This window comes from Hevea brasiliensis, chromosome 14, assembly GCF_030052815.1.
Source record: "Hevea brasiliensis isolate MT/VB/25A 57/8 chromosome 14, ASM3005281v1, whole genome shotgun sequence".
Taxonomy (NCBI): Eukaryota; Viridiplantae; Streptophyta; class Magnoliopsida; order Malpighiales; family Euphorbiaceae; genus Hevea; species Hevea brasiliensis.
The window spans coordinates 80,672,743-80,682,381 of NC_079506.1; the positions used below are offsets into that span (position 1 = coordinate 80,672,743).

General features: G+C 30.7%; 1 protein-coding gene across 2 annotated transcripts; it reads left to right on the plus strand.

Moving 5' to 3' along the window:
* Positions 1-3,321: 3,321 nt before the first annotated feature.
* LOC110643417 (auxin response factor 18) lies at positions 3,322-7,423 on the plus strand. Of its 2 annotated transcripts, XM_058133425.1 has the most exons (5): positions 3,322-3,557; positions 3,715-4,823; positions 5,608-6,506; positions 6,624-6,717; positions 7,059-7,423. In XM_058133425.1, exons 2-4 carry the CDS (start codon positions 3,750-3,752, stop codon positions 6,691-6,693), a joined length of 2,043 nt encoding a protein of 680 aa, XP_057989408.1. In that variant the 5' UTR covers positions 3,322-3,557; positions 3,715-3,749; the 3' UTR covers positions 6,694-6,717; positions 7,059-7,423. The 2 variants fall into 2 exon arrangements, with proteins under 2 accessions (XP_057989408.1, XP_057989407.1); XM_058133424.1 differs by lacking the exon at positions 7,059-7,423 and having other exon boundaries at positions 3,323-3,557; positions 6,624-6,877.
* The last annotated feature ends 2,216 nt before the right edge of the window (positions 7,424-9,639 follow it).

Sequence of the window (9,639 nt, forward strand, 5' to 3'; positions counted from 1 at the left end):
TTTTATAATTTTTTTAAAATTAGCAACTGACTTACGGTTACTATTTAAATTAGTTGCAAATAACAACCGATTTACAAAATGGTTACAAAATTATAAAATTAAATATAATAAATTTTTTGCAACTGATTATGTTTCGTTTACTATTAGCAATTGATTTTAGTTGCTAAAGTAGTTACTTCTAGCAACTGATAGTTTTTTATCAAAGGTTTTATTTTTTTAAGTTTAATTAATTTAGCAATGATTTAGTTATCAGTTGTTATTTACAACTAATTTGATTGTTGGTTGCTATTTGCAATAAGACTTAATGCAATCGATTGAATCAATTAATAACTAATTTTAATGGATTTGCAACTGATTCGATCAATTGCTAATCTTATTTTTTTTTATAATGATAAACAAGTAGAATTTGAATTTATTTTTTAAGCTAATTTAATAAATAACTCAAACTTGATTTTACTGATATTTAGCTTATAAAGATTCGCAAACTAGCTCGTTTAACCAATTATTTAGTTTTAAACTTATTATCTTAAGTAATAAAAATTACGTAGTTTTAAACTTCATAATCCTAAACTATTAAAACTATAAATGAGTTAGAGCTTTCCTAATTCGATAAAAACTCAGCTCGGCTATAAAGCAAGCTAAGCTTGAACTTATCAATGTTCAATTGGTTTAGAAAACGAGTTGAGATCACTTGAAAAAATTTTAATGAGTCGATGCTAAGCTCTTCAAATCTAATCTCGACCCGATTCTTTATACTCCTATTATTTTGGACTCATTTCAAACTTAATTTTAATTATATTTTCTATTTTTAATTCTAATATGAGACCTAATAATAATTATTTTTTATTATTTTTATCTTTTTTAGAAAATTTATTCAAATCAAATAAACTGAATTTCATAAAATTAAAAATTCGAATCGAATTAATTTATAAAAAAATTAAATTAATATTTTAATATAATAATGAAAAATACTATATAAGAGTATTTTTTTTTCAATATTTATTATGGATTGGAATTAAAATTTCTCAAAAGAAATTGAATTTTTCTTTTAAAGTATGATAAGTAATTTTTCTTTGAAAATTAGCATTCTTCTAAAAATAATATTGTCACATAATTAGACCGACCGAGGTCGTGATCAAGTGCCGAATAATTTGGCTTTTCATGCAAACTCATTTAATCATCATCATTAATCTGTCCTTAATCAAAATGTCACCATCTCAATCAATCACCAACTAAATTCCCCTAATATAATGTTATAACATTGTTTTAATGTCCAACTCAAGACAAAATTAACAACAATGTTCATGTCCCCACTTAAGATTTAGACTCAAATTTTTAATTAATTAACCCTAATCTTCAAAGGGTAAATGAGTCATTTCAATTGAATTATCCGACTTGCTAATTTCCACACATGTCCTTCTCTTATACCTAAAATCACTATGACCAAATCTTGTTCATCCGACCAAGAAAATCAGCAACTCACTTACCTCTTGGTGTTGACCAAATTCCATGGTTAATTTAACTTTTAATCGGTTAAAGGTTAACCATGGCTAGTTAGTTAAGGCCTTGGTCTTGCACGAACTTAACCCTAGTCAAATGTCTGTGGTTAAGATTAGCGTTTGCCTTGATTTCAGAGCTCAAATACCCGTGATATTTTGACAATAATTATGCAATTTTTAATTAGAGTGAGTAATTCTTATTTAAATTAATTAAATTCTTTTTTTTTTTTATCACATTTATGACTAAACTATGCCATCATTACTCCCCTATTTTTAATAATTTGGATGCTTTTTTTTTAATATATACAAGGTAAAATATTCAATTTAATTCTTATATTTATTAAAAAAATTTAATTTAATTTATTTTTGATTTTTTATTTAATTTAACCTAAAATTTTCAATTTAAATTCAATTTACTTTAAAAATTAAAATTTATAAACTCAATTTCTTAATTTTTTAATTTAAATTAAAAATTAAAATATTTAATTTCTTAATTTTAAGACTAAAATTTTGGATTTAAATCTAAAAATCAAGAACTCAATTTCTTGTTTTTTTTTTTTTAATTTTTGGGTTAAACTAAGTTTAAATTGAAATTTATAAACTAAATTAGATAACAAGTTAAAATCAGATTAAATTAAACTTCCCCAATAAATATAGAGATATAATTAACTTTTAAGCCATATATATATATATATATATAGAGAGAGAGAGAGAGAGAGAGAGAGAGAGAGAGAGAGAGAGAGAGAGAGAGTTAAAAGTATCTGATGATCTCTAAATTTTAATTGAGAAGTCACTTAAACTATATAAAAAAATAACTATTTAACTTTTATTATTGGTGAACATGTATATTTTATCTACACACACTTTAGCTTTTTATTACGTTTTTATAAAGTTTAAGGATTAATAATTATAATTTTATAATTTCAATAAGGGATTTAATAATTATAATTTTATAAAATTTAGGCATTAAATGAGATATAAAGATGTCAAATAAATTTTTTTTTAAAGTTTAAGGTAAAAAAAAAACCATTTTAGCCATTAAAGAGAGAGACTATTAAACCAAAATAATCATTAATTTTTATTATTTTCTATATAACTACTATCTTTTTAATAAAATTCAAATGTAAAATCTATTAGTTACTTAAAGCCCTAAAATTTTATGAGATCAAGACTAAATATGCTATTATATTTATAAGTTTAACATTTCAATTTTAATTTGATTTGAAGTGAAAATATTTTAATTGAAAATTTAAGCATAAGAAATTACGTAATTTATTAAATTAAATATTTTATAAAAAGTCTCACATCGCTTGAATATCTAATACTTATTAAATTTATATATTTTTTAAAGATTTTCAACTTATGAGTTCACTTTTAAATTAAACTTAAATGTCCATTATAGTATTATATCACTTAAATATTTAATGTTCACTAGACTTGTATATGTTCTAAAGATTTTTAACTCATAAATCAGCTTTTAAATTAGACTTAAAAGCCTATTAAATTTTAAAATAATATTAAATAAGAATATATAATAAATTTAATAATTATTATATTTATTATATATGTTTAATTTAGTAATTATTAATTTTTCTTTTATATTAAATGCACCTAATGTAATGAAACCAACCCAATGCAGCCTGTTTTGACTGGTGGGTGCTTTTCTTCACAAGTTTGAGATGGCGGGGCAAAAAGAAAGTAAAAGTGGGAAAAAAATTAAAAAAGAGCATAAATGAAATCATTGATTGGACCAATTTCACCTGAGTTTTGTCTGTGGTGGTGGACTTGTGACTCAAAACCAAGGAAGAATATCATATTAGTTGTTTTTTCAACATATCCATACTCCTACCTCTTCATAAACCTACACCCCTCCTTCTCTTTCTCTTTCAAGCTTCAACCTTTTACTTCAATTCTCACTCTCTCTGTCTTTCCATTTGCCCCCTTTTCCTTTCCTTCTCCTCTTTCTCTCTCTCTCTTAGCTTATTTGCTTGCCAGAAAAGGAAATTGAAATTGGAAATTTTGTTGGGTTTTCTTGGAGATTTTAAAGCTTAATCAAAGGTGCCTCTTTTGTTCTTTCTTATTATGAATGCTATGTTTTTGGGTTTTTCTCCTAGAATTTTTTTTGGAAAAATTATTTCACAATATCAAATTTTGTTTTTCGGGTTTTAATTTATTCGTTGAAAAATGATGTCTTTTTGGCATTTTATTTTTGCAGGTAATTTTCTATTCCCATAATTGCATATTAAGCAAATGATTAGAGACTTTGGAGTTATGAAATCCCAAAGAGTTGCAGAGAAATGCTTAGATTCACAATTATGGCATGCTTGTGCTGGTGGCATGGTCCAAATGCCTTCTGTGAGCTCTAAAGTGTACTACTTTCCTCAGGGGCATGCCGAACATGCCCAAGGAAATGTAGATTTTGGTCATTGCAAGATTCCTGCAATGATCCCTTGCAAGGTATCTGCCATAAAGTACTTGGCAGATCCTGAAACTGATGAGGTTTTTGCCAAAATTAGGTTAATCCCTTTGAGTGATAGGGATGTGGTGTTCATGGAGGATGGTAGTGATGATGGTTTGTTTGATGGAACTGCTTCTCAAGAGAAGCCTGCTTCTTTTGCCAAGACATTGACACAGTCTGATGCTAATAATGGTGGTGGGTTCTCTGTGCCTCGTTATTGTGCTGAGACTATATTTCCAAGGTTGGATTACAGTGCTGAGCCTCCTGTGCAGACTATTCTTGCCAAGGATGTGCATGGTGAGACTTGGAAATTTAGGCATATCTATAGAGGGACTCCCCGTCGCCATTTGTTGACTACTGGGTGGAGTAATTTTGTGAATCAGAAGAAACTTGTAGCTGGGGATTCTATTGTGTTTTTGAGGGCAGAAAATGGGGATCTTTGTGTGGGGATTAGGCGTGCCAAGAGAGGGATTGGTGGTGGAAATGAGTGTCTATCTGGGTGGAATTCATTTGGGGGTTATTCTGGATTTTTGAGAGAAGATGAGAGTAAATTGATGAGAAGGAACGGTAATGGTGATATGAAGGGCAAAGTGAGGGCTGACTCTGTTATTCAGGCCGCAACTCTTGCTGCCAATGGGCAGCCTTTTGACGTTGTTTACTATCCAAGAGCAAGTGCTCCAGAATTTTGTGTTAGGGCCTCAGCTGTGAAGGCTGCAATGCGGATTCAGTGGTGTCTAGGGATGAGATTCAAAATGGCTTTTGAAACAGAGGATTCATCTAGGATTAGCTGGTTCATGGGAACTATATCTTTTGTTCAGATTGCTGATCGCATCCGCTGGCCTAATTCTCCATGGAGACTTTTACAGGTACTTTATACCCTGATTTAGCATTTAGAGATTCTAATATTTGTAGATCTTTTATTCCTTGAATCTCCTTGCTTTTTAACTTCTTGCTTACTTAATTTAGTGTCTGTAGCAGACATGTAATTTCTCTTTAATGGACAACTTTAGTACTCCTTGATGCTGTTTTTGATCTGCATTTTTCATCAGCATATATGAAATACTGCTCAATGCTTCAAGATATTAAGTTTCCAGAAATTTTTGAATAGTGTGATTCTTTGGTAATTCATGCTAAGTTGTTCTCCTGATGAAATCATTGTGCTCTCAAAAACCTAAACACTGTTACTCATTTTCAGTACAAATTTTGTTTTTAGGTTGGAATGTTGACGTGAATATCTATATGATTCATATGACTTCTCAAAAGTACCCCTTCTTGATCATTATTATCATTGCATAGCTGTTTGCATTGAATCATCTTAATAAGTGATCACGAGTATGCAGCTGTTATCCAGTGTATATTCTGAGTATATGGTTCAAAAATCAACTCATCATTATTGATATGTGCTTCTAAGGGTACTGCCATCAAAGGCATGATTCAGATTTTTGCTGCAAAGTCATTTGACTCTCTGCATTGAAATTAAGATACATAATTTGCCCTGTCAAGTTGAGCTGATCATTTTCATGATTAATGAATTTATTATCTTCTTTTCTGAGCTCCAATCCAGTATTCTCTTCTTGTAGTTTTAAGTTACTTGATTCTGAATCTAACTTTCTTTCTAAATATCCTTTTCTAATAAATTTCCTCTTTCAGGTTGCATGGGATGAGCCAGATTTACTCCAGAATGTGAAGCGTGTTAGCCCATGGCTGGTTGAATTGGTTTCAAACATGCCCGCCAGTCACCTCTCACCCTTCTCACCTCCAATGAAAAAGTTGAGAATTCCACAACCCCCAGACTTTTCCTTAATTGGCCAACTTCCAGTGCCATCATTTACCAGCAATCCTCTCAGTTCAAACAGTCCCTTATGCTGTGTCTCAGATAACATTCCTGTAGGCATACAGGGAGCCAGGCATGCTCAATTTGAACTATCTTCAGCAGATCTCCACTTCAACAAACTGCAGTCGGGTCTGTTTCCAGTTGGTTTTCAGCAGCTTGATCATTCTGCACCAACTTCTAGAATCCCCAGTCGCAACTTCATGGGCGTTGCTGAAAACAATGAGAAAATTTCTTGCTTGTTAACAATGGGAAATCCCACGATGAGCTTGAAGGAAAACAGTGAAACTAAGGCACCCCACATTGTATTGTTTGGTCAACTCATTCTCCCCGACCAGCAGAGTTCTCAAAGCTGCTCTGGTGATACAAATGGAAATAGTTCATCTGATGGAAATCCTGAGAAGACCACAAATCTTTCTGATGGTTCTGTTTCTGTATTTCATCAGACTGGTCTGCTGGAAAATTCTTCAGATGAAGTGTCTCCCCGGTACAAAGATCATCAGGAAACTGATCTTGGCTTGGAGACTGGTCATTGCAAGGTGTTCATGGAATCAGAAGATGTGGGTCGAACTCTTGATCTCTCAGTGCTCGGTTCATATGAAGAGCTGTATGGAAAGCTGGCTAACATGTTGGGCATTGAGAATTCAGATATGCCAAGCAGTGTGCTTTACCGGGACGCAGCAGGTGCCATAAAACACACAGGAGATGAGCCCTTTAGGTGATTTCTTGTAAATATTCTTTTTAGTCCTTTTTCTATTAAATTTAACTTAACTTTTTGGTTTGTTTCTTTGTTATAAACTTGGCTAAGACATTTTATTTCTGATTGTTATGGCAGTGAGTTTTTGAAGACAGCAAGGAGGTTAACCATTCTTACAGATTCAGGCAGCGACAACATAGCAAGATAGAGAATGAGGAACTTAAGTTAAAATGTACAGTTTATGAACCCTTTCTTTTAATTGTAACTTTCATCTTATTTTGTTAATTGGGAGCTGTGGGTGAAGCCCACTTCATCCAATTTTGGAATATTGCAGTTCACAACCTTTGTAGAACAGTTTAACTTGCTTTCTTATGAAATGAGTTTTGTATCAATTGGTGAAGCCTGATTTCACTGTGCAAAGCTTTGAGTCATATTTTCTTCTTATAAAATTACACACATTAGAAATATATTGCCAAACTTGTATTGTAAATCCCTTCTTTCACAAGATTGGATTGGCAGCAGATGTCTGCCTACAAACATTTGAAGTGAAATACATGTTTGTTTCTTGAATAGGGGATTCGTGGAGTGGTGACTCGAACCTGGCAAGCCAGGTGAATGACGCCTGGACCAATTCAGACTAGGCAGAAGAGTATTTTTGGATCCAACTTGAACAAAGAATACAACCATAGAACAGAAGACTTTGAGATGAAACTCCATATCAACACATACAATGTGTAGATTTGTTTAAACACAGAGATGTTGGTTAAGAGCTTGCAAGTCAAATATAATTACACCAAGCAGACAAAGATTCGTAAGTCATGGAATGGCATGCTATATTATATAATCTCTGTATCTTTCATTTCTAGAAGTCTTTGACTTCTAATATTTTCTATCTTATTAATTAATACTTTGCTGTATTTTCTTGGGATCCCAAGAAAGGAGCGTTACTTTGCATATTGATTATTCAATTAAAATATAAAAATATATTTTTATCTTAAAAAAAAAAAAACTGAAGTCAACAAATATATAGAGGTGCAATGAGGCTTTGAATGAAGATGAGAAACAGTGGCGATTAAAACTTCTAGATAAGGAGAAGCACATTCTTCATATCTGGCCGCACGTGATGTGCCAGATTTTCTTTTCTATTTTGTTTCCCTATTTATTTACAGAAAAATATTTGGACAAGTCTTTTGATGCTGTTTTGTGAGTTATTTTAGAGGGGCAAGTGTTAGACATTAGATATTTGACAGCGCAAAACGCTTGAGGAGAATTCTTTGTTATGAAACTTGTGAAAGATGTTATTTCACAGTGAGTGTTTGTGTTTTATATAAGATTTGAGTAAACTTTTTCTCATTGAGTTAGTTTTTAGGATAAAGTTAGGTTTGATTTATTTTCTCTAAATGATATCAAGCCTACCCATTGAGATGTGTTTGCTTCTAAATTTTACATGTTTATACTTGAGCAAACTTCTTCCCCGTGAATTAGTTTTTGAGGTGGAGTTAAGGCTTAATTATTTTTATTGTCGAGGCTTGTGAAAAGACAAGCATATAAACCTATAAATTACATTCAACAAAAAACTTTAGAGTTATGAATCTATGAATCATTCTTATTTATATTTTTCACTCATCTCATTTCTTTTTAATATAAAAAATTTAACTTTACATAACTGATTACTCACATTTATAGAAAATTATAGAATATTCTTGTGCATATAAAAGTAGTGTTCTCTCTTTCACAAAAATATAAAAAGTGAGTCCCACATAATTATAAAAGATGATGCTCATAAATTAGGTGCACCTAATAATCTCTCCACATTTACATATTCCTACCAATAATATCCAAGAGTTACATTGATTTGCACATGTGTAAACTCCTAAACAAAAATCAAAATTTTTAGCTTGAGAAAGATGCTCCAAGCTTGTCTTCATTGTGCATGAAACAATGAATTATTTAGTTAAATTCAACCAATTACTCACAAGGTTATTAAAGAAATTTTTAATCGATCCTGATAATTGTATACATAATTAATAACTGAGCTTCATAGAAATCAATATGAAATTAATAATTGTATTGATGTTGTTCTCTTTTTTTTTTTGCGGATATAAGATGATGGATGTAGATATTGAATTCACAAGATAATAATGGATAATACTGAAAAATATTGGGTGGATTAATTAACCACAGCTCTAGCTTTAATAAGTAATGAGGACTGGACTTGTGGATAAATAGACTTTGATGTAGATTCTTGTTATGATTAGAAGTTTATTATTAAGTGGGGTTGGGAGTCCACTTTATTTGAGATTCCTTAGAATGTCAGGACTTTGACTATAGATATCCTTATCTTTTAATGTAATTCGAGTATCATATACTTGGGCGAGCAACGCTTGTCCTAGTGTTTGAACATTATGTTCAAATACTTAGTAGTTATTAGGACCTGATTTGAGTTTTACAACCCATTATTCAATTATTCATTACTCACCTTTGAGTATTGTATTGTTTTGGTGACTAGAGCATCACATATAATTTTTTTTTATACATTGCTCAATATTAGTTTCAAAGCTTCATAGAAATTAACTATATAATTTATTCTTTTATAGGGATAAAATTAAGGTTCAAATTAAATCAAGTAATCAACCCAAATCCATCCATTATTTTTTTTTCCTCTCCTAATTTATCCAACCATTGGACTTATGAAATGGTGCCTTTGATTCCTTACTTGTGCATAGTTCAACCAAATGCAATTAATATAGTGAAGAACTTTTTCCCCCTTTAATTTAGTGAAAATGTATGCAAGGAAACGTGTTACAGAAGATAAAGCATTAAATTTAACAAGTATTTGTTTGTTATTTTAGTGAACGAGATCCAAGAATTGCGTTAATGTGCTCATGAGTCAACTCCTACATATCAGAAATCAAAGTTTCTTCATGGGATTTGAAACACTTTCAACTTATCTCTTTCATGGAACACTAACTTACTACAACAATTAATGGAAGTTTTCTTTTACACAATAGGAATATGCTTTGGGTAGCAATTGATCGGATCAAATGGAATATTAAAAAATATATAATTTATACTAATTAATTATTTTATATAAAATAAAAAGTTAAATAATATAAAATAAATGTTAAAATTCTCTCTCTCCTCACATCTCTTT